General features: G+C 39.9%; 4 protein-coding genes and 1 long non-coding RNA gene across 8 annotated transcripts; 1 reads left to right on the top strand and 4 right to left on the bottom strand.

The window, feature by feature from the left end:
* Positions 1–191: 191 nt before the first annotated feature.
* Positions 192–6,429, bottom strand: ccdc28b (coiled-coil domain containing 28B). Its single transcript, XM_088319140.1, has 6 exons — positions 6,271–6,429; positions 3,523–3,782; positions 3,094–3,263; positions 2,409–2,563; positions 946–968; positions 192–877 (listed from the first exon to the last, which is right to left on the bottom strand). The coding sequence occupies exons 1-6, from the start codon at positions 6,406–6,408 to the stop codon at positions 823–825; spliced, it is 801 nt and encodes a 266-aa protein (XP_088175266.1). The 5' UTR covers positions 6,409–6,429; the 3' UTR covers positions 192–822.
* Positions 5,881–7,478, top strand: LOC148343338 (uncharacterized). Of its 2 annotated transcripts, XR_015846956.1 has the most exons (3): positions 5,881–6,017; positions 6,100–6,208; positions 6,288–7,478. It is a non-coding gene; the product is annotated as an uncharacterized LOC148343338 (long non-coding RNA). The 2 variants fall into 2 exon arrangements; XR_015846955.1 differs by having other exon boundaries at positions 5,895–6,208.
* Positions 7,126–15,004, bottom strand: tmem39b (transmembrane protein 39B). Its single transcript, XM_088319127.1, has 9 exons — positions 14,835–15,004; positions 14,078–14,260; positions 13,775–13,994; positions 12,231–12,314; positions 11,608–11,762; positions 9,608–9,941; positions 8,351–8,538; positions 8,124–8,244; positions 7,126–7,478 (listed from the first exon to the last, which is right to left on the bottom strand). The coding sequence occupies exons 2-9, from the start codon at positions 14,206–14,208 to the stop codon at positions 7,245–7,247; spliced, it is 1,467 nt and encodes a 488-aa protein (XP_088175253.1). The 5' UTR covers positions 14,209–14,260; positions 14,835–15,004; the 3' UTR covers positions 7,126–7,244.
* A 1,329-nt stretch (positions 15,005–16,333) lies between these two features.
* Positions 16,334–20,967, bottom strand: khdrbs1a (KH domain containing, RNA binding, signal transduction associated 1a). Of its 2 annotated transcripts, XR_015846930.1 has the most exons (11): positions 20,580–20,967; positions 20,020–20,147; positions 19,688–19,804; positions 19,454–19,600; positions 19,257–19,381; positions 18,918–19,173; positions 18,728–18,804; positions 18,583–18,644; positions 18,319–18,493; positions 16,613–16,675; positions 16,334–16,536 (listed from the first exon to the last, which is right to left on the bottom strand). XR_015846930.1 is itself a non-coding variant. In XM_088319047.1 (9 exons), exons 1-9 carry the CDS (start codon positions 20,668–20,670, stop codon positions 18,384–18,386), a joined length of 1,113 nt encoding a protein of 370 aa, XP_088175173.1. In that variant the 5' UTR covers positions 20,671–20,967; the 3' UTR covers positions 17,425–18,383. The 2 variants fall into 2 exon arrangements, 1 of the variants encoding a protein (XP_088175173.1); XM_088319047.1 differs by lacking the exons at positions 16,334–16,536; positions 16,613–16,675 and having other exon boundaries at positions 17,425–18,493.
* Positions 20,968–21,552: 585 nt separating this feature from the next.
* Positions 21,553–24,520, bottom strand: tslig1 (tRNA splicing ligase complex subunit 1). Of its 2 annotated transcripts, none has more exons than XM_088319083.1 (7): positions 24,355–24,520; positions 23,165–23,189; positions 22,960–23,081; positions 22,811–22,893; positions 22,551–22,603; positions 22,424–22,460; positions 21,553–22,354 (listed from the first exon to the last, which is right to left on the bottom strand). In XM_088319083.1, the coding sequence occupies exons 1-7, from the start codon at positions 24,434–24,436 to the stop codon at positions 22,268–22,270; spliced, it is 489 nt and encodes a 162-aa protein (XP_088175209.1). In that variant the 5' UTR covers positions 24,437–24,520; the 3' UTR covers positions 21,553–22,267. The 2 variants fall into 2 exon arrangements, with proteins under 2 accessions (XP_088175209.1, XP_088175219.1); XM_088319093.1 differs by having other exon boundaries at positions 23,165–23,232; positions 24,355–24,501.
* Between the last annotated feature and the right edge of the window lie 20 nt (positions 24,521–24,540).

Here is a 24,540-nt window from a genome sequence, read left to right as displayed (position 1 = left end):
TTTAATCAACAATACTAGATTTACAGTATAGCTTTTTAAAAGTACACATATTTGAAAATGGTAATGATTCATAATGAGGATTATAATTAGGTACTCTGGGTTTGTAAGTTTATGTTGTTAAAAAGTGGAGGTAAAAAATTAAAAATCCCTTTCGCTCGTGTGTTACTTTCCACAATGAAAGTTGAGTGCAATTCAAGAGGCAATCCCAAATGTGTTTATTAATAGCGTCACAGGAGACAAAAAAAATAATTGGTTGAGCCAAGCAATAACTTCAAATTGCCTGTCAGGGAAAACGTTTGTTATCAAGCGAAAACGCACCCATTAAATTTCCTAAACTGGAAGTAGCTGCCATTTTGAATCCTTATATAAAGACACAAATATACATATCTTAATTAAAGACAGTGCAGAGAAATTGAAATGACATTGGGCTATTATGTCATAACTGTAAATGTGGATTCCAATATTGAACAAGTTGTACATTCGGTCTTGATTGTCTTACATTAAGCTATTACAGACTGTTCAAAGTGTGACCACAAAGTGGTTTTCAAGGGTAACGTGTCCCCAAAAAGTTAAAACACTGATGAAATATCCTTTTGAATTGCAAAGTACACTCAATAGATTCTATCATAAGACACTTTCAGACCTTTTCTTGTGCTGTGAATGAGTTTGGTATAATCATTTGTTCCTGCACCTTGAGTGACTTAACAAGTAGTACCTTCCCCCGTTTTATGCGTCCATCCTGTTACAATGGCAGCCACAGTCGAGCGTGTTCACGGTAACCGGGTCTGCTGCGATGTTGCGGCCTCTCAACACCTCACTTAGTCAGGGAGCAGATGTCTTAGTCAGATCTTGATTCTCAGCCAAGTGGAGCTTTTGTCTGAACACGTATATTAAAGATTACCACAAACATTGGTTATTTTAGAACTGAGTCGACAAAAAGGATACATTGAGGTGCTGAGCTCCTCCAGCTGCAAGATGAAGAAGAGAGACAAAAGAAAGTCAGACGTGCCTAAGTGGAAACTGAACCTGACACTGCGGTATTGCCCAACTTGTTTACTTGTCAATATTTCCATCTAATGCCCCTCATCAAGACAAGCTAAGCCACAATGGTATAGAATGAGCTCACCTACCGGCACAGGGAGGGTGGGGGTGGCTATTACAATGTCGTTCGGGCGTGCTTACATATTTCATGAGTTTTCCATGATGGCTGTTTAACCGCATCAGACATTTTGCTGCAGCCCGATTTAGGCACTGTACCTTTCAGCACATCCTGTGCAATAAACCGTTAAAATCGGCATTCCGTTGAATCATTAGATCAATTTAAAATCATTCTAAATCTCTTAAAAGTTGTATGTTTGCAATCCATTTTTTGTGGGTGGGGGGGTCAAAAATGTTTTGACACAAAAACAATACGTTTCCACCCCGCGATACAGTTCAGTTCAACAGACTACAGTGTGTCAAGCTCCTCCTTTTGGTGCCACATCAACTCCAGTTTAAATGAACTGAACCCAACTGTCCTGCTTGCTAGAGAGATGGAGCTAGTCGTCTCACAGGTATAATGTGACTATGATATGTCTCGTGATACATTTTATCAGATGTCAATTAAGGCCAATCAGAAGCCTGAAGAAAATCATTTGTGGAAAAGGTGCAGTGCTGTAATCGTCACAATAAAAACTGTTAGGAAAAGCCTACTGGAACATCTAAACTTTATTTGGTGTAAATCAGAGGCACTTCGGAGACAGTTATGTGTTGAATTCCATTGAACGTGCATTTGAACGTGTTTGGGTATTCTGCACAAATATTATAAGAGGGCGTGCACATTTGTGCAACCAGATTATAATTTTATTTTGCCTCGTTAGAGGAGTTTATTTTCCAATTTGGTTGTATAGGCTTTCGGGCACATTGGTGATTGAAATCAAGTTTTGTAGTGAATCATCTTGGTCTCTTTTTTTTTATTACAAAAACCTGACATTTGTACAATGGTATCTAGGCTTTTTATATTCATTGTTTTTTTTTTGTTAGTTTTTTTTTTTTTACTTATTTTGAACACCAGAAGCTGGTGGTTCTTGGGCAGGCACAAGACAACGACAACATCAACAAGAATTCTCTTGAATAAGGCCATGACTCAAGAAATCTTTGCTGCCTCATTGCCATTAATGCTGCTTGGCCGACAATCCTTGGGTGTTTTTTTTTTTTTTTTTTTGCCTTCTTTACCCCTTTCTATTATGTCTTCGCGAACATGTTATCATTTGTGGGGGTTGACAAAAAGTACTGCTTTTTTGAAAAGTAAGCAAAATGTGAATTGTTTACACATGTAGTTATTTAAAGTGAAACATTAACATGCATATCAACTCTCAAGTAAAGAACAGATGCCTTAAATATGGACTTAAGTTCAGTTCTGTGCTTACGTTGCCGAGCAGATGCTCCAGGTTGTGGTCGGAGGCGCACTTCCTCTGGTCCTCGGAAAGCTCCTCCACGTGGCTGTCCATGCTGAAGTGAAGCCGCGCCAGCTTCTCCTGCATCTCGCGCACGTGCTCCAGTTGCTCAAAGGAGCACACCTTACCTGCGCCACACACACAACCGTGGTCACGTGCACATATTCTGTGAAACAAGACAGAAACACTTCCTGTGCGGGAAAAAATAGCACTGGAGATTGTTAAATTAGAGCTCTTTGGCACACAAGTAGAAAGGTGACTTGGGCTTGACTGTTTTGTGGCTGGCTCCGCATATTCTTATCTATCTGCACCCATGAAAACCAGATGAATCAACTTAAGACCATCATGTTACACATTTTCACATGGGCTAGGCAGAGCCGCCCTTCTGTTTGGGGGGCGGCCAAGACCGCATAAGAGAAGAAACCATTTTGGAACGATAAGACCTTTTACCGCATATGGCAGAATAAGGCTCCACGGCCGTGTTTCAATCCTTCCGGCATTCATTAAGTAATAATAATAATAATATTGCCAGCATTAACAATAAAAGGATCGGTGAAAATTCACTTTTTAACTCTTCAATTAATGCCATGACTCGGACATTAGATCTTTTGTTGTGTGATGAGCTGTAGGCATTACAGGTTGCTGAAATTCGTCTTACCAAAAGCCTGCAGTTTGCCCGAGTGGAAGTCATTGAGAAGGTTCAGGAGGCCTCCCTCCATCTCTCTCACGTCTGACACATCGGTAAGAAAGGAGTGCTGCAGGGGGGACGACTGCACTACTTTACTAGGCCCTGCAGGCTGGGGGGCCCTGGGCTTCTCCTTGTGGGCCCTGAAAGAGTCACAAAAACTAGAACGTTCAGACGAACTAAAATTGTTTACTATGTAGCATCAAAGGTCAGCAACATTGATTGGATTTACCCTCTTCCAAGTGATTGAAGCTACTTCAACATTATAACTCGTGTGAAGATCTCATTCAGTGATTTCTTCAATTACCACCAGAGGGAGCCCATGTACCACTACCGTACTTTGCCCGATCTCAGCCCAGATACAAAAAAGGAAAAGCCATACCGTTATATGAGTACATTTACCTGGTAGTCTTGGGTGGAGCCACCACGCAAGCGAACACCTCTTTGGGCTGTCCAACTGCACCGATGGACCTTTTGTACTTGCCTCGGTTTTTCGGGGAGGGGGGCTGTGGCAGGCCGAGCGAGAAGGTGGCGCTTTTGCTGGCAGGCAGGACGGAAACCTTGCGTGGGTTGATGGGGGGAGGAGGTGGCTGCGGGAGGGACACTTTGGGGCTCCGCTTCTTGCGCTTGTCATCCATTGTGCACCAAGTAGAGTCTTCTTCCTGAGAAGCGCCGCAGAAAGTTGGTTAGACTGTTTAGTGTGCCCAAATGCATAACGGCAGCCACTAGGAAATCGAAAGCTAGGGGTCTGCAATCTGTGGCTCCCGAGCTGAATGTGGCACTTTCACCCTTCTGCCGTGGATTCTGTGACTTCAGAAATAAATGATGCATATTTCATTTCAATTTGTTTAACTTTTTTTAAGGTACTGTAATTCAAAATTTTAAGGTATTGGTGCCATTGTAACATGTATAACATTGTAAAATAAAATAAAAAGTTTAAGTTTATTTGATGTCGCTTAAAAGATGCATCACAAGCGCCGATGTGCGAGACGTACCACTAAGATTTATTAAACTGTTCGTATTCAACCACCCGGTCGGCAAACTATGAACAAACCCAAGATTTTTAAAAAATAAAAATAAACACAACACTATGTTGTTACGGTATTTCGTTCCTTTGCTCATTATCATGCTTGCATATGCATTCAAAGCGGAAAGTCAACCAAAACAATTCTTTGCAATATGTTCTATGCACCTACACTAGAAATGGCACTCATTAATATGAGTACACCAATTTTTAGCCATTTCAGGGGGTGGACATTTGTCACGTCAGTCGACTGAAAATTACATCACAGTTGCTCAGGCCTCAGGTAATGACCAATCACAGCTCACCTGTTTTCTAAAGCTGGCCATGTTGAGACGTAATCTAAGAAACTGAGTGGACCGAAGTGACAAAATGGCCGCCCACTTGACATGGATAAAAACAGGTGCATTTTACTGCTTAACTCATATTCCACAAATGCAATATTAATCACAAAGCCATTTTTTGACTAGTGGGCCTGCATAGACCATATTCTGGCCCAAAAAAAATTTGATCTTTAGTTCCCCTTTAAATGCTGTCAATTTATATTATTTTAATAATCTTAATTTTTGCGAACGTATTCATCTGTTTTGGTATAAATGCTTTTATGTGCTGTGCTGTTGGCTGCGTGAAGCACATTCAGTTGCCTTGTGTATTAAATGTGCTATATAAATTCTATTAAAAGATCACAATTTTCGAGAAAAGAGTTGAGATTTATATTTTTTTAAGAAAAAAAAACATTGAAATGCTTACCAGAATAGTATTTTTTACGAAAAAGTGGTAAAGATGTCAAATATATATTTTTGCATTAATGTAAAAATGTATTGCACATTATTTTGTGGACCGCATTTTGAGAACCACTGAAATTCAACACCATACATTACTGGAAAACCTTTCATAGGGATCTCATTTCATGACTTCCAGCGATGGGATGAGAAAATATAAAATCAATCCTGATGAGTTACATAATGAAGCGCTCGCTCCGTGTAGTGCTGTTTGGCAACAAAAACACCAATTGTGTTAAGTCACTAATAGAAATATTAGAATATTCTCCCTGGAAAAAGTCTGCAGCCAGATTTATTGTTGGGTTAACCCATCAGGGGTGCAATTTTATTGTTATACACATTAATGCGATTACAAAGATGCCGTTAGAATAAGTCAGTACTAATGGCAGCTATTTGATGAAATAAACATCCTAGGATTAAACATGTAGAAACTCTGCTTTTGATCCAGATTTATACCGCACTTTACAAATTAAAATGTAAAACGCTATTTTGAAATCGGGTGGCCTTTGTTTTACAATACGATTACAAAATAAAAAATGTGAAAAACATCGTCTGCGGATGAAACATAACAAATGCTCTTACCGAATCAGTTAGGCACCACGGAATGTAATGGTCGCAACATCATATTTCCCCGTCTTTCATTTGCCACATTTTGGTGTGTAGCAATAAATAAGCAAGTTTAATTCAACCTCGAAGCATCCATTGAAATGTTAAATCGCGGCTGTGATGAGCGACAATCTGCGCAGCTGCAGCCTTCAACTGTCTTAAAGGGACATTGCGCCTAAAACAAAAAAAGAAATCGTGTGTTCCCCGCGCTTTGGCTGACAGGTACAAAGACGTTCATTACTTCCTTGGCCTCGATATTGAGTGACACAAATTCATCCATTTGTTTTGGGGGAATCTAGAACAAATAAAATAAATAAGCGTTTAAAAAGCCTCCTGTCAATGAGCATCATGGCCACGCGTAGATCCCTCCCCTCCAAGTACTGGTGGCAGAGACGGGAGGGACGGATCACAATTTGTCGATGCATTCAAAGTCATTGTAAATACATCGCTAATAATGTCAAGATAAGGGAACCAACCGGTCCCAAAAGGTATGTGGACATCTCGACCGCGGCCCACTTCAACCACTGAGAACATTACAAAACACTTTGCCTTTCCATGGCTGACTTAAAGGACATTGGAGAAATGAGCCGCTTCCGCGCACTTTGACGTATCTTGTCTGTCTTCCTTGAAAGTCGTCAAAGTACGCAAAAAGAATGCGACCTGAGATACTTTTCGTAAGGTTCGTTGTTTCAAGGTCATTATATATTATAATTGCACCCATATGGGTTAGCATGACTTAACTTTTTTTCCCCACCAAGGACATTGAGGGCTGAACTTCAACCAATCATCCGAGAAAGACGTGCCCGGTGTGGCCACAATCGGCTGTGGAGTTGGCCTCCTCACTGGAGCTTTGTGCTTTGAATTTTTCAGTCTGTCCATCCATGCATCAATTACATACACCAAAAACAGCTGCGATTGAAAAAAATAAAGAGCTGGAAACGGGGGCGTACCAATTAGTCGAAACCTCTTTCCAAAACAGCCCTTGAATCGCTACTGTCTTTTAGAGGGCTGAATTTTAGCACTATTGTAATCTTTACAAGCATACCTATTATACAATACCATTTTATTTATATAGCGCATTTCACAACAGCTGGAGCTGGAACAAAGCGCTTACCATATGCCGTTATATAAATCAAGTGTCCCTTTAAGCCCTTTAACACATTCTATTTGACAGAAATAGGATTTGGGTATTCTTCTATTTTCTTAAGTAAAACTACATTTACAGTAGTTGTGAAAAACAGACTGAAAAACATACCTGACACTGATGTCTCGCATTAAACAATCTGTAACAGCAGAATCTGGTGGCATTCGGGCTGGCATGGGACAAAAACAAACTCCCTTGAATAGGGCCATGATTGGGGAATATCATGCATCTCTGAATCCCGAATTTGTTGCAGTCGTCGTTAATGCTTCCGTCTTTCTTTTGTCTGCGTTGTTGCTGTTGTTGTCTTTTATAACATGTGTATGTAGTTAAAAAAAAAATTGAAATTCCACTACTGTGTATTAAACACACACTCTAAGAACTGCAGTAAACAAAATTATGGGAACAATGTTCAAGAAGAAACACATTTACAACCAGACAACATTTTAAGTAATACAAAAATATCTTTTTTTATTATGACAGATTGGAACAAAAGCATGACACAAAATGCAATTTGTAGAAAAAATACAGAGCTTGAGCATCCTCTTGAACGCATCCCACAATTAACTTATACCTAACTGACTTTCTGGTCTGATGGGCTGTTTGAGTAAGAGTATGCTTTGCCTAAAACAATTCGGTCTCTCAGAAGCTTGAAGAAGGCATAATAGTTACTGAAGAGGATCAGTGCCAGCGATATGGTCTGATGCCACTTTTCTGAGATTATCAACGAGTAGAGTTGGTAAAAAATCATGGTACCTTCCAGGATGATGAGGATGTTCAATATTCGAAGCGGCTTGTTGAAAAAGAACTGCAGATGGAAAAGACAACAAGAGTCAGTTGTGAGATAAAGCAAGCAACCTGACGCTAATAGCTTAATCTGATATAGCACAAATTAATTTTATTTATTTTGTTCATACAGTAGTACTATCCGATATGATTTATTCATTCCAGGACAATGCTTGGAACTCAAACCACTTGTATCTCAGATCATCTTCTCATAGATCATAGAATGGAAATGCCACTAAGCAGTTCCAGCCTCACCCCAAAAAAGGCAACTGTTTATGAATGAGAGAACAACACTCTTTTGTACTGTAATCACTCCTCCCCCCTCTTCACATCGCCAGAGGCGAAGTGAAATGTAGTGTGAGGTGAATATTTCTGACATTCACCACGCTGGCAATGGGCCAATCTTGGCTTCCCACATTTACTGCGTGTTAGAATTAATTTTGGCGGTAACCTTCAACAGACAGTTGCAATAAACAGCATCAAGCCACTTTTCTTGACAAATCATTCATTACACAGAATTTATTGCAGTCTTACAGAGCTCATATCTAAATGTTTTGCTCACAAGTCAAAGCAGAAAATCGTCCCCACGACAACTCGGAAAAACTAACTCAAGGCACCGCTGTCCAAACAAACTTCGTCAACGGCCAGCTGACTTCTGATTACTCACATAAAAGCGATAATGGGACACATCTGATGGCACTGCGACGTTGTAGTGGCCCGTCGCTTTGTAGACATTCTTATTATGTTTGACCAGAACTCCCTGTGGCCACATGTATTCCTCTGTCCACCTGCGAAGGAACACAGTACAGAAAATATTTCATAATTATTCTCAAATTCCCCCAAAAATTCCTATCTTGGTGACTGAGGTGCCTCGTTAACTGTGACAGTACGTACAAGTGCTGCAAGACGTTGGAACAGAGGGACGGGTCAACTTTCTGCCAGCAGCCCAGGTGCGCTGCAGCTTTGTGGAGCAGGTCGCAGTAGCGAGGCGGCAGCAAGTGTCTCATGAGGATGACGGACGTGCTGACTGACACCAGGATGAAGAGTTCGCAGGACCAGCGTTTATCGACATACTGTGTGCTCTAAAGAAAAACAAAGGAGGAACAATTTATGAGGCAAGGCAGGCATCCTCTGCAAATGTAGTGTGTGGCTCCCTCTAGTGGTGTGTGACTGAAATAAATATTCAAAGCATTCATAACGTGAGTGGCTTATTTTATTTTTCAGATAAGTTGTATTTAACTTAAGTACAGCGCAATTGAGTTTAATATTTCACACACAGTCAGGTAGCTTTTAATATTTTTTTCTTGAAATAAAACTTTAAAAATTCCATTTTATTTTAACTTGTGTTATGTTTGGTTATTTACATTTGTTTGATGAGCTTAAAATTTGGGAAGCAATGCAAAATAAAAATGTAAATTTTTCAAAAAGGTAAAATACATTTTCACATCATTTTAGCTCTATTATAGGTTTTCAAGCATGACTGTCAAAAAGAGAAGGACTCATCAGCTGTGGAAGCTATCAGTGTGTGTTTTCAATTTCTGTGCGTATTTAGTATTCTTAAAGATTTTTTGCAGATAACTTGAGTACTCACAATTGAAATGCCACTGTTGGCTTTATGCAATGTTGATGCCATTTTAAAATGTATTATTTTCACAATGTATTTTTAATGACCATTTTAATAAAAGCGAATGGAGGCAAACGTGTATTTATGTATTTAATTATGGAACTATAGGTCATTACAAATAGTCTGTTAAAAGTGGCAAAGAGTGACAGTAAGAAAAAAAAAAACACTTTTTAAAAAAATACATCAATTCGAAAAATATTGTTTATTGTAATCAAACCATAATAAATGTATAAAAATAGAAGCACTAATAAATATTAAAACTTAAGTTTTGTTTTGGGTTTTTTTTCTTTTTCAATATTAAACGTTGCCGTTGCTTCCCCCACTTCAATGGAATAAAGCCGAAGACAAAGCAAAGCGTTGTATTCCTTAGACACTCATAAGCTTTGCTGGAGTATTACAAAATATTGTATGCATAAGTCTTGAAGTCATTTCAAAGCTATTTGATGTTGGTTACGTTGCAAATTCTTTGACTTTAGGGGTATTGAAATTTTAAAGTATTGAAAAAAAAAAACTTGCGAATATCTCACCTTGACAAACCAGACGGGTACGAAGGCCACATAGTAAGCGCTCAGCATGGAGCTGACCAGCACCTCCTTCATCCTCCAGTTAAAGTCCATTTTAAGGAACTCCACTTCTTTGCGGATCAAGTCTGGGGAAAGGCAGCAGGCGTGAGTTGGCATGACCTGGACGGCATACAGCTGGCTGGTGTGCTGCTTCCAGGTTTCCTTGAGCACAGTCAGGTAGTCCCGCCCCCGGCCCACGCTGCCCATCTCTTTTGAGCCAATGCTGGCGATGGGGGAGAGGGGACCAGCACGCCTGAAGTCGCAGCTCAATCGAAAGAATGGGATATACATCCCAAATCTGTAGTAGACAAGAGATTCAATTATAGTTTTTACAGTCGTTGGACAGTTAACCGTGCAAGATTAAGGCCTACCCAAAATGCTTTGTATCTGCCTTTTGACAACCAACATGGTTGCTAAGCAACATTGTCATATTAGAAATGAGTCTGAGGACAATGGCAGAAAAAAAACAGTACATTTGTGAATCGCGAACCACAAAAGCATGTGGGGTCACTCGAGCCGTGCTCAAGGCCCACCAGATCAATGAAGCAGACAAAAATGATCGTCTCCTTACACAAAACCGCGGCAGGTGCAGTGAAAGCAACCGCTAATCACGAAGGACTGAAGCGAATCAATGCGTCCTTGTGTCCCCGTACAATGTCCACATTCTTAGCGCCTATTAACAAGCGGGGAACTCTCCATCCAACTAGCAAGAGTGACTTCTTCCTCTTTAGTGGACGACTGCCAACGCCATTGTCAATCAAATGCTCAAAGACCAAAGTCATTATTATGGGTGACGTGCGCGCCGGCGACCCGATGACCCCAATGTGTACCTTATGGTACACAATATTTATTGATGTGTGAAAATAGTATTTATGATGCTGTATCAAAGCTTCCATCACTCACTGAAGGCAAGTGCTACTTATGTGACAGACGCCGCTCCTAACCTTTTATCCTTTCCCTGCAGTGGATATTACGTAGCTGTTTTATTTTCTTTTAGCTTCAATATTGATTCATAGGTGGCATTTCATGGAGGGGGAAAAACTAATTGACAAGTGCTATTAGTTGGCTAACTCCGGGTAACACAGTTGTGAAGCAATTCACAGAAATCGAGGTCATACAATGAAATATTATCGGAGTGATTCACTGTGAGGATAAATGTTGGAGTTTGTCAAGAAAGATGCTGATATCCGCTATTTTTTTTTAAAGCCTTGTGTTCCCTTTTCTTCAATTTTAACATTCTAACTCATCTGATATTATTCTATTATTAACGCAACTATCTCAGGGCTACCAATGCATAATTCAGTCAAAATAAATCAAAATTAGTTTTCCAGATTAATCTGTAAAGCGACAATTTCACAATGAACAAAAATGTTTGAACAAAGTAACATGCTAATGTGCTTAGCAAAAAAAAAAAAAAAGAAGACAAATTATGCAAAAAGATACAAAGTAAATGTATGAAAATGAACAAATACAGATAAACACAAAATGGTCATATTTTGTACTGTTAGGGGAAAAGGTAGAAAGTAAACGTAGTAATAGTAATGTAATAATTCTGAATATAGTTGGGGCAATAATACAGATAACTGTGCTTATGACAAATACCGTTTAAAATGTAATTTTCCCGGGTTAAAAAAACGGTCCAAAAAAATATGGAATTGTAGCTTATCAGCAGAGGTAATCAAGTTGTAAACCTAATAGATAAGAATAACACTTTGAAATTTGAACAAACAACTAAATGTGTATTTGAGAAGGAAAAAAATTTCTTTAGAACAACAAAACTGTGGTTTCACTTTCTGCTAATCTGTGACCAAACTAGCTCTTTATGTGGGTGGGGCACATCGGTAATCATCATATTAACTCAAAACTGGTGCGCGGATAAAAATTGAGATTAAGTGTGCATGTAAACGTACTCGGTATCTCATGGTCTAAAGTTCCCTGAATGAAGCAGGCATGATGGTACTCACGGGTAGCAGAGGAAGAGCAGGCTCAGCACAGAGTAAGTTCGGAAGAGATAAATGAGGGAGCGGCACAGACTCCAGCCTGTCAGCGTTAGCACAGCAAACCGTGCCATCACCAAGAAGATGGAATGAGGAAATGAGAGTTTCCCACTTTGTGATGCCTGCAGGAGAGCCAGAACAGCAAGAGGACACTTCATTTCTATTATAATAAGTAGCAACAAGAAACAGTAACAATAGAGTTGCTCAAATTCCATCGGTTGGCGTTTTATTTGAGCTTTTCCCATGTAATTAGTATTAGATGTTGTGTATAGCATTTTGAGGGAAAATTTTTATTTGAATTTTTAGGACAAAATGTGGAAATAGTGCAAAGCTGTGAATACTGTCCTGGTGCACTGTACATCCACCTGAGTCATTTAATAACATGTACAGAAGGTTCTAAAATGCCTTTTCATTTGAAAAGGCATTTTAGAACCCTCGGAACAGGTTATGGTTAACTTTTAACTTGACATGACCAAGCCCTAATAATCCATCGGACCACAACTATTCATGGAGATGTTTGATCTCATTTTTGCAAGAATGCAACACAACTTCTGCAAACAGTTTTACAAGGGGAAAATAAATGTTCTCACCTCTTTGACAATTGCGCCGATGAACCTCCGAGCCAGAATGATGACTATGAACACGAGCATGTTATAATCAATCAGGTGGAAGTTCTGTAAAACAACATGAAGGTTTATGGATAGCTGTACCACTTTGACATCCGTTTTAAAATGTCCCTTCACATCTATATGATATTTCATCAAAGAGATGATGACTGGAGGAGATGCGGTAAATGACGAGACAAGGACACAAAGGCAAGTCATGTCTCGTTACTCTCCACACAAAACTGACTGTTTACTCAGCAAGTTAGCAAACTAATATCTTTCAACATTTTCATGCCTATCAACCCTCTAAACTCATAAAGCTGTCAACGCTCTTCCTCCCATAAAGGCACTGGTTCAAGAACATGAAAACATGCATACAAATATGTTCTGACTTTGCGACAGAACAAAATACATACATACAACTGAAGTCACCTAAAATGTCAGCGGTCAAACTGTTGATATGAAAATACACAAAACCAGCATGTAATGAAACTTGAGTTCAGTGAGCAAGGGATTTTGTGCCCAATATCAACAATGGAAGAGGCACATTAGTCACTAGATACATAGTGACTGTTACGGCCCTGGGCTAGGGCCCACCTACAAGGCCAGGCCCGTTGTGTATTGCAGTAACTCTTCCACCCTTTCGTTTGTAAATCAATGGACTTGTGCCTCATCTCTGGACTGCTTTCCCGCTCGTTCCCTATTGGTGGACTGCTTTCCTGCTCGTTCCCTATTGGTGGACTGCTTTGCCTGCTCGTTACACATGGACGTCCCCATCAACGAGCTCCACCTGTGCAGCTGGGACCAATAAAAGGACCTCGGTCCAGCTGCTCAGGGCGGCTGGAACTTTACAGTTCAGTTCGCCTCGCTTGCGCTCGTTGTGTCTCTTGTTTGGACTTGTGTGAATTCTTGAGACACTCGCTTTTGTTATTTGTACTCATTTGTTAATACTGGTTGATTAAGATCCTTTGTTTAGAACCAACCTCCTTGCTTTACTAAAAATAAATTGTATACTCTTTCCACACCATTTAACAGCTTGGTTTATGTTACTTCCCTCCTTCCTAGCAGAGCCGGTCGTAACAGTGACCTTGTTCGTGAAAATGGGCCATCTCGTCAAAGTCCCTTAAAAGGCTAAAAAAAAACAAAAAAAAAACAGCACACAGCAGAAAACAATTTGTACGAAAAAAAAATATTGAATATAGTAACTTGATCATAGGTATCTCTGCCGGTTAGAAGTATCCAAAGAAAACACAAGCAAGCATGGGAAGAACCTGCAAACCCCGCGGAAGTAGGCCAAGATTCGAACCACAAACCTCTGAACAATGAGGCAAAAGTGTTAACCACTCTCACATTGTGCGGCCTAGCTATTATAAGTGTTAACCACTCTCACATTGTGCGGCCTAGCTATTATCTTTTCTCACTGTGCAGTTAAGAATGTTACGCCGTACAGTTTAAGCTTCACTTTTATATTTTATCCTTTTTAACTAATGTGAGAAACATGATCACTCATCAATCGTAAGGGTACTGACCAGAGAAGTGTGCGAGGGAGGATGTGATGGCGGGTACCACCACACCGTCTTGTAGATGTTGACATAGTGGACAAAGAGGGCAATGAGATGGCAGAAGAAAAGGTGGAGCTCAAACAGCACGTTGTGATCCACAGGCAACTCTGGGATCTTGCAGTGTTTCAAGGGGACCACTGTCTGCGCAGCCAGGGGTGGGCTTGACATGCAGGCTCCCGTACCACTCCTGCAAAGGAAAAAAAAAAAACACAAAGGATTAGGTTTCTTGATGCCTTTCTGCATTACTGCGAGCGAAGGATTCAAACGAACCTTGCGCGAGATCGCACCCCGGTGACCGGGGAGCTGGAGGAGTGGTTGCCATTGCTTACTGAGCCTGGTTCATTGCCAAGTGGGGGTCTGCAGTAAGTAGTGCGGTTTGCCCCTCGCCTTCCACCTGCCATTACACACACCCACAGCTCACTCCTCAGGGGATTTCTCTCCTTGCTATAAAACCTGTTTAGGGGAGGGGAGAACTGTCAAGACAACTGATAATACAGTGTACAAGCATCCATCGAATGATGCTATTTAAAATGTTGGCATCATCTCGTTAATAAAACATCAGGAATTACATTTTGCTCGAAGGTGTGGTCTAAACAAGTACAATCATGAGCTTGTGAAAGCTTATCGCTGTTACAGAAAATATACGTTCCGCACCCGATATAGTAACTGCATGTGTAGTCATAAAGATTGTAATTGCAATGAAGGTGTGTCACAACTTGCAAACTATTTCGCACTTGCAACACAATAACCACTTACGATTTTCACCAATTGTCTTCACTAGGTTACGTCGCAAAACATACAATACATATATTACAATACAATATAAGCAGGGCAACATTTGCGTCCAAGCCATGAGACACAAACAGCAAGAACGTGGGGGCTGCACAATGACGAATGGACCCCGAGGGTCTTTCCAGCGAGACCATGCTTGATTAAATACAAAGATCGGAGGCCTAAAGTCCATGAAGCGAGCAAGCTAGCGTTCCGTTAAGATATTAAATTGATAAACAGGAAGACGAAAGCCTACCAGCAACAGTGCGTCAAATAATGCTTTGCGGCATGAATTTCCACTTAAAGGCAATAGAGTTTTAGAAGAACTACAAAGATAGTGGCGTGTTTTTCATTGAAATCGCCAAAGACATTCATTGTTGTTGTACAAGTGGCCGCTGATAGACGGCAGCGCGGACGTTAGCAACCTGAGGGGCGGAGTCTCATTTAAAGGGACAGTGCCTGACTGCAAGAAGGGAAGCGTGACGTCACAACGCGTATAATTACGTTGGAGTCGAGAACGTAAGCATCACAGTGTTTGTAGTCTGTGGTTTGTAGTTCGAGACTGTGTTGGTCTCCCTGTGTGACATTTTAAAGTTACGCTCGTGCTTCTATGGGTTTTTGCCATGCGTCTTAAGTTTATTGAAGTCCTTGAGTGTGTGTCTTTCTGCAGCAGCATATAACCCTTCCATGAGGGCATCACACGGCACATTGTCGTCACATACTTACCCTTGTTAAATATACACAAATAGGAAACTAAATGTCCCATTGGTGTTATCAGTAACAAAGAAAATAGGCATTAATAGTAGTGTGATACGTATTTCGTATCAGTTATATCTGAAAATTCAAATGCACTTTACAATATTTCATATTCTCTTACGTTCTTCAAAAAAATCGATTTTAAATTGTGTTATCATTTAACACTTCAAACATTTTTTTAATGTTTGGGTGAAGGCATGTGTTTGTTAAAAACATGCAGCAGGCCACTGATGGCCCCGTGCCAAGGTTTGCACACCCCTAGTCTACTTAGTCATGCGATTGACTGGCGACCAGTAGTGTACCCGCCTCTTGTTTTTGTGACAAAATATAAGACGCACAGGGGCCATTTGACCCACATATAATATAGTTTTGATGTAAGTGCATTTGATCAGAGCAATAACTGCCTCAACAGGACAATTTAATAACAAAAAACATTTAATATAATCCAATTTCCCCACAAATACCAATACGATTGATTTAATGAATCCTCATGGTTTTCAAGTTGAGTTTAATTTAGTTACATTTTGCTTTTCAGCGGCACAGTGTGAATTGTTAGCACGCCCACCTTGCAAATCTGATATTAAGAGTTTGATCCCAGGCTCTGGCCTTTCTGTGTGGAGTTTGCATGTTCTGGCTGCTTGGGTTTTCTCCGGGTACTCTGGTTTCCTTCCACATTCCAGAGACATGCATGGTAGATTGATTGGACACCCTCAATTGCCCCTAGGTATGAGTGAGCCTAATGCCTGCAGGCAGCCGTGATAGGTTCCAGCACAACTGCAACACTTTTGAGAATAAGCAGCGCAGATAATGGAAGGACTTTTGCTTTTTTTTTTTTTTTAAATAATCTGACGACTAACCGATGTATTGATCTATTGGCAATTGTATTATAATACAATGCATAGCTGTAATTTACAATATAGTAAAAACACAGACAGTGCAATTACCTCAAATTCTAAAACCATTAACTTTCCTAAGCATTTATAATAAGTCACAGATGAATTAGTTCAAATAAAAATACTTTATTGAAGCCAACATAGACTGCAAATTTGAATTGAAATGGGTAAAAATAAAATAAAAATATTTTACAAATTCCTCATAGAGGAAAAATGAGTGGTCTTCTCATTTTACATTCTGCAAAACGAAGTCCGGGTTCAGTGAGGACGAACAGCCTTGCCATCCTTCAAAAGGACACTTGGAAAGACCTGTGTATGAAGCACAACAAATTTCAGTTTGTTTATGGACAAAACTTGTCGTACAATTTTTTTTCCCCTCACATACCGTCATAGCTCCGGGAGACGGCAAGCAGTTTTGTCTCCAGCATTGAGACATTTCACTTAAAACCTATGAAGACAGACAAAATGAGTTCTCGGCAGCAAACATGCACAATGATCAGGCATTCATACACACTCACACAAGCAAACATGCAAATATGATCTAAAGATTTATGCAACTCAAGCATGTTTTTTTTCCCCCATTAATGGGATATTACTAGAACATGTAATGTTAAATATTATATTATGGACTAGGTTTCATCCATATACATGGGATATATTACAACCACATGTATTATTAGGTGTGATATTATGATAAGACTAATTTTCATCCATTTACAATATCTAGAAATTGTCCGGGTAAGAATAAGGTATTGAAATAAATTCCGACTTATTTTTATTGGAGCAAGAGTTGCATCACAATTTCTGATCTTTTTGTGCGGCTATTTTGCTCGGAATAGCTGTTGACATTTTGCACTTCAAGCATTTTTTTTGTGCATTTTGAATAATTACCTTATACTTGGCACAATATAAAAACATAGATCTAATAGATGAGAGTTTGTTAGTCGTTACCTTCATGTGGCGTTCTTTTGTCTTTTAGAATCCTCCCCTCAGCGATTTTTGTCTTTTATAAAAAAGCAGCCAGCATGACTTTGCTTCAAAGTCAAGACCCCTGCAAGCTTGGTTTGAAATACTGTTGAGATTCAGTTACTTCAAGCGGCTGACGCCTTCTAGGGTTGCAGATACACTAAAGGTTGACGACAATACATATTCAAGCAGGATATCATCAAGTCCAACTTATATTTGGCAGACCATACCTCGTGGAATGATGAGCTTTATTATCGTAGGTGACATTACAAGTGTAATTTAGAAAATTTGGGAAAACATACTTAGTTCAACGTCAATACACTGTTTTGTTTTGTTTTTTTTCTTAAAGAAAAATCAGACTGACAGCACACATCGCTTATTCAGCGTGAAATACACTTGCAAGTTCAACGGAAATATTTTTTTGTACAACAAAGGCAAAATACCACGTTTAAGTCAAGTTTAAACTAAAACTAGAAACTTTATTGAAACACCGCAATGCAGAAAGACATTTGGGTATACGCGTTTAGAACCCTATTTAGCCAAACGGACACATTTAAGCATTTTTGTCTTGTAACATACATTGTTGTCCTACAATTATGTACAAAATATTGAGGCTGCAGCCACCTGCACACACATTGAGAACTGGTTGGCCTTCAGTATTTTTACAAGTAATTGTGACAATCAGATTATCAAGAATATTTTTCCTTTTCTCAATTTTACTCCATTTGATTTAGGTGACCTAATAGAAGACAAGGTAGAAGGTGTAAAATTTGTGTTGGACCATAAAACACGGTTTTATATTTGATTGCAAATTATTCTTTTGTTCCGTTTGTAAGGAACTAAATATAGAGCCTAGTTTTCTTTCGCCACGATTATTTTATGACAATTAAAATATAACCAGAAAATAATGCTAAAATGTGAATGCCTCTTAGGTTTGTCACGCGGGAACTGCCGACTACTTATTTTAACAGTTATTAAATGGAAACACAGTAAACTATGACAACAAATTTAGCGTCCCATGACCCCTGGAAAAATCGGACACATGCAACAAAATCTCTTAAAAATGTTAAACAATAAAAAAAAAAACTAAACCATAAAAAGGGGAGGAAAAACTATGGAAATTACTTTTGAAACGTTAAGTGAGTTACAATCCAAGACAGTTGCCTTGGTAACTCTCTACCAGTAGCTGTTCAGAATCTTCCATAGGGATGCTCTCTATAGGTTCCTTTTGACTGCCTGGCCGGAGCAGCCTTTCCTCCAGCTGCAGAGGCGGCCCAAGTGTTCTCCCAGTCCTCCTGACCTGATAGGGGGGGAAAGGAAAACAAAAATCAATGCATTCGTCTAGGTTTCATATTTTGGGGGAGGAAGGTGTAAATAGCGTTGACTTACCATATTGCTCATAGGCGGCTTCCTGGGGCTCTCCATGACCATAGTCATAATATTCAGTATCTCTGTAAAGCGATTTCAAAAGTAAGCATAATGTGTTGCAATGCAATGAACTGGATGACAGGTTCAGGTCATAATATTCACTTACGTGGGCACAGGTTGTTGGCTATAATAATTTTCATATCCCTCATAGGCTGGCTCTGCATATGAATCCTCATAAGCAGGCTGAAAAGAAGATAAATCACTGAGTATATTATCATGGCAAAAAGATGTCAACACGTGCGTTTGTATAAACCATTTGAGACGCCTAAATAAGAAAGCTATGGTTAATAGCTTACATAGTCTTCATATGACTCTGGTTTGGCTTGGGAGCCTGAAGGGGGGACTTGCTGGTGGGAAAGGGCAGAAGCGGGGAGCATCCTTGGTGCCCCAGCTGCAGGGGGTCTGGAGCGTGATGCTGAAGCCCCTCGATTGGGAGTTGTGGGTCCACCTCTACCGGCTGGTCCACCTCGAGAATTTCCCCGACCCATTCCCCCCCGTGGGCCACCACCGCGCATACCCCCACGAGGACCACCGCGGGGGAGCCCACGTCCTCTGGAGAAACGAGCATACCCGTTAGTACTTTAGTGGTGGAGCAGAAGCGCGGTTAAGACCATCAATACCTGCATTAGTCTTACCTCGGACCTACACCAGGTGGTAAACCTCGGCCTCTTCCCATATGCCCTCCACGTCCCCTGGCTGACCCATCGTGAGAGCCATTCAGGAAATTGGGGTCCATATATGGGTCATACTCACCAGGTTCCTAACAACAAATTCTTATTTAAAGAATTGCAGATATCAAAGTAAAACAAAAAGTCAAATTTAAGTGACTTACCGGGATCAAGAACTTTTTAACCTCATCCATAGCATGAGCCATACGTAGGTAGGCATCTGGGATGGGTGCCATCACCTCAATGAAAACGTGCAACTCCAATGCAAGGTGAGCATACTTGGCTTCACCACCATTCCGTAGCTCTTCTTCCTAAAACCAGAATTCAAGCTGTAGTTCTACTAACAAAAGAGCAAATAAACCATTTTAAAATTGAGAAAATCTAAATTATGTGCAAACCTTAGTCTTATCCCTCATGGAACCTTTGCCCAAAACGGAAATCTTAGCACCAGTTTCCTCTTGCAGCCTCTTGATGGTGCTACCCTGTGGCCCCAAAAGCTTGCCGACAAAGTTGACCTTGAGGAGTAAAGCATATGTAAAATGAGAACAGTAAAACGGTCTTCCCTGATGACACCCAGTTAAGCAGCAAAAGGTGTCCATTTGCTTATGCAGAAATTAGCACAACAGAAAAAACATGGCAAATACAATCCTTTAACACCCCAAAATACATTCGATTCGCCTACATTATAAAATAGGAGTGCAGAACAGCAATATTATTATACACAACTTACCCTGGGATACTGCTTGGATGGAATAAGTACACGCTCTTTGAGCTGGAGAGTCTTTGTGGCAAAGAGGTCTAAGTATTTCTCTTTGTCTTGTTCTTTCTTGGGCTCACCTTTCTGGATCCTATCAATCTCTGCAAAAGGACAACAATTAGAGAAACTGGGACGCGAAAGTGCAATGACTGGGGTGTTAAATTGGTGCAAGATAAACAAAATTGGTTCACGCACAACGCGGGGCACAATCTGGAGACACATGCACGGTCATTAAATTATGCGAGTAGTTTAGCAAACACTGAGCTTGATAATGCTAAGGGAAGCACAGACAATAGGTCTACGTAGACACTCCATACCTACGAGAGCAAATGGACAACGGCAAAAAATGGCGGTAACTAGAAATGATATTGTAAGTTTAAAGGGTACATTAAGAAATCCAAATGCAAGGATAATTGACCTACATACAACACGATCTTAATTCGCTATTGTTTGGCTTTTCTTCTGAAACCGTTGCAATTATGAAAAACGAGCGGCTGGCCCAACCAAGCTAATCACCAATCAAATCATCATACCTGCAGAAATAAGCTTCATGGCGTGGGTGAAGGATGAATCCAAGCTATCTTTCTCGGCCAGGAGTTCCGGGAGGTATTTTGTGTCTTCCATTTTGCTTTCCTCTTTAACAGCACTGGACGCGATGGCGGACTCGGATTGGCCTTTGTTAGCACTCGCTAAGCTAAAACCTCGCGAACACTACGGAATGAAACAAACGCAACGCAGCGCCGCTCGCTGCACAGAGGTTTCAAGCAACAAAATTTAGAGACGTCGTGGGCAACAGCGTCGAGATAATTTCGTCCCGTCACAGTACTGTGGGGAACTGTTGCCTTACGTCAAGAGACAAAGAGGAGATGGCGCAGCTGCATTTGATTGGGAGGAACAAGAGAGGAAGGCACCGGACGTGACAACATAGTCACCGCCCAATAAAGGTTCAACCCTTCTAATGGAAGTCCCGACTATCAGCGGCGAAGGTGGATTTGAATTTATGCAATTAAAGTGAAAATTGTTAAAAGAATGTATAGAAGAAAAAAATCCAGGATCAATATGCCATTTTATCCAATATATTCAATGATTTGGGTTTTCTGTTCTTACGATCATTTTATTATAATATCTCGAAAATACGTATTACATTTTTATCAACAAGTTTTGTAAACGTGGAAATGTCTTAGAATTTTCCCCCACATAAGTCAGTTGCAACAATGAATATATTCTTAAGAAGAGCAAATCACTTCATTTACAAAATTGGATTGATAAAAACTGAATTTTTGTGAAGGATTTATTTAACTGTAATGGTCAACTCCGTAGTTATGCAGATTTTATTTTAATGGAAAAAGGACAGTTGAGGTTATGTTCGAAGAACATGCGAGGTAGATGAGCATACCACTAGAGTTTGGGTGTCGGGAGTAACTACTGTAATTCCAGACTACAGTAACTATGGCTTTTTACAGTAACATCAGAAGCATCCAAACAACAGGCAAAACTGCTTTTGAATAGCATTATTTTCAAAGTACATTTATTTTTCAACAATAGCAGTAAACACACAAAATGAAATATGCCAATTTATTTTCAACAGGGGTAACCAGGCTTTGAAACTGAGAGCAACTTAATTATTTGAGATTGTTATTAATGCAAAGGGCTACCAGATTGATACACACTTTGGAATTAACAAACTTGCTCAAATGACCTTTGTTCATATGTTGATGAACTCTGCATTCCTGTGTGGAGTTGGCATGGAATGCAGTTAGAATTTTCTCCCCATGCTTGTGTGGGTTTTCATGAATGGCTGTCTATATGTGCACTGTCATTGACGGGAGAACTATCCAATGTGCACCCCACCTCTAAGACAAAGTCAACAGGGATATGCCTCAGCTCACTAATGAGGACCAGCAATATAGAAAATTGATTGACGCAAATTCATTATTCATATACTTAAGAGGCATTATTTTTTCAAAGCAATAAATATTCCTTAAAAATCATTTTGATCATCACATCAATTAATAAGCATTGAATGATTTGGACACTGCATTAACAATTAATAGTTAATGTTGTATCATACACTCGTAACCTATCAAATAAAAAAAACAAGAGTAGCGAATAATATTTTACAATTCAATGATCAAGTTATTACTTAAAAAGGCCATTTAATTTGGACATAAATGTTTTCTAGTCCCAATGAACCAATGGTGCAATTTAAATCTTGAGGGTATCAGATATCAACAATTGCATAAATCTCTGGTTTTTCTTTATCATGGATTTGCATCGCAGAATAAGTAATGGCTTTCACTTCAGTACCCTAGGACAAAAAAAAAAATTCTGTCAATTTATCATTTTTCTCTGAACAACCTTTTGTCAGGATTCGTACCTGTGGATGCTTCAACAGCGAGAATTCTTCACCCCACCTTCAAAATGCAAAAGATAAAGGCACAGGATGAGAAAGATTGGCCAAGTGAGATTTTGAGATATATTTTTGGTAACATTTTCAACATTACCCAATGGAGCGAATCCTAAAATGGATTCTGTCAATGTTCAAAACTTTGACCTCCTGTTGAAAGAAACGTGGTAAATGAAACCACAATGAAGATTGTGGCGATGTAATCAAAAGATCTTTTATAAATATTTTAACAATGTCTTCTACTTGTTAGAAACCCTGAGACCTCTCAATCTTACAGTTAGCAAAGGAACTTATTGTTTTGTTTTTTTTTTGTTGCTTTTTTTTAGGCTTAAGGCAAATTGTGAGAAACATACTCACTCTCGGAACAAAGAACATATCTGCGCTAAACTTGTACAGCCAGTCATCTAGGAAGTGGAAGAGCAGCGATTCGAAGTCTTCCCCTGTAGATATCCAGAGGAAACCATTAATATTTGTACAGAATCAACGATTGCGATCAGATTTCTCACCCTCTGACTTCACTTCTACAGTATGAATGGGTTCCACTGTTTCGGTGTCCGTCATATAGCCAAACATGCCCATGGCACATTGTTCAAAGGCCTCCTCCAAAGAGTCTCCCCAGGAGTGTATTCTTTAAAATGTGTAATCAAATGTTAACACACCAATCACAAAACCTAAAACTGTAAAAGAACTTTGACATGATAGGACACTCACTGTACATCTGCCGTGTGATCCAAGTCTGTAATAAATGCACACATGGCCATCATTTTAGACAAACCTTGCTTTTAAGAGAAAGTAACAATGGGACCATATTACATGGTATTATGTCATGTCATGTCATTTTTCCACACCGCTTATCCTGTACAGGGTCGCAGGAGGGTGCTGAAGCCTATCCCAGCTGTCTACGGGCGAAAGACGCACTACACCTTGAACTGGTCGCCAGCCAGTCACAGGGCAGACATAGACACCGTCACTGAGTGGGAACTGAACCCACGCTGCCCGCACACCATCAGTGACGTCTACATGGTATTATGTTTACTTTAGAATATGACTAACTGTAAATCAAAATTGGCTCCATTTATTACAAGGGTTGTGCGATTAATTGATTTTAGACATTATCCATCCATCCATTATCCGAGCCGCGTGTTCTCACGAAGGTCGCGGACGTGCTAGCTAGAGCCTATCCCATCTGTCTTTGGGCAGTAATCCGTGTACACCCTGAACTGGTTGCCAGGCAATCACAGGGCATACTAAACCATTCAAACTCTCAATCAAATCTAGGGACAATTGAGAGTGTTCACTCAACCTACCATGTATGTCTTTGGAATGTGGGAGTGTAACACTTGTTCGTATTGCATTAGTATACAGGTGCTATAATAATTAAGAAAGGAAATATGCTGCTCATGGACACCGCAATGGTGACCTCAGTCAAAGGAGTTGCGCTTGGGTTAATAAACATGTGGGGCCGTGCTGTATAATTTGTTGAACATTTAAAATATTAGTTTATTCAGGATTGTGTTTTCCTTTACTGTCGAAGAAGTTTATATTTGTTTGTCTTTATTCTCACTATTATTAAATTGTAAGTATATATCTGCAAGTATGTAATCTATGTCATTTGTCGCTGTTGGTTAAGTGTCACACTCGCAATCTGCGCCTTGAGGGCGGAGTCCGCCTTTCGCATGAAATCAGCTGAGAAAATGTTTTCATTGCAGTAATTGTCATTCGCTTTTTCTATAGGCAAAAGGTGGATACATTGATGAAAAATGTAATCATATATTTGTGATTAAAACGTGACAAGTTATTTTGAGGCCATATCATTGATAGTTTTGACGAGTACTGTATTACACGGCATATTGTGAACAAGTTAAGCAAACAATTCTACCCTAAGTTAGCGTTTCACTCACATTCATATTTCTTGTTAATTGGAGGATACTTGGATTTGGTTTCTTTCTGCGCGTCCGTCAGGTCTAGCTGACGATCGTCCATTTCAGGTTTGTCCGGCGTGTAATGAGTACAGCTTGTCGGAAGGGAAATTCCAGCATGTCCGACCCACCAGCGGTTTTCAACATGGTCGACGGGGCGGGACGCGA

Source organism: Idiotropiscis lumnitzeri, chromosome 1, assembly GCF_059441095.1.
Source record: "Idiotropiscis lumnitzeri isolate Australia: NSW breed Sydney's pygmy pipehorse chromosome 1, RoL_Ilum_1.0, whole genome shotgun sequence".
Classification (NCBI taxonomy): domain Eukaryota; kingdom Metazoa; phylum Chordata; class Actinopteri; order Syngnathiformes; family Syngnathidae; genus Idiotropiscis; species Idiotropiscis lumnitzeri.
This window is presented reverse-complemented; position numbering and strand designations above follow the sequence as displayed.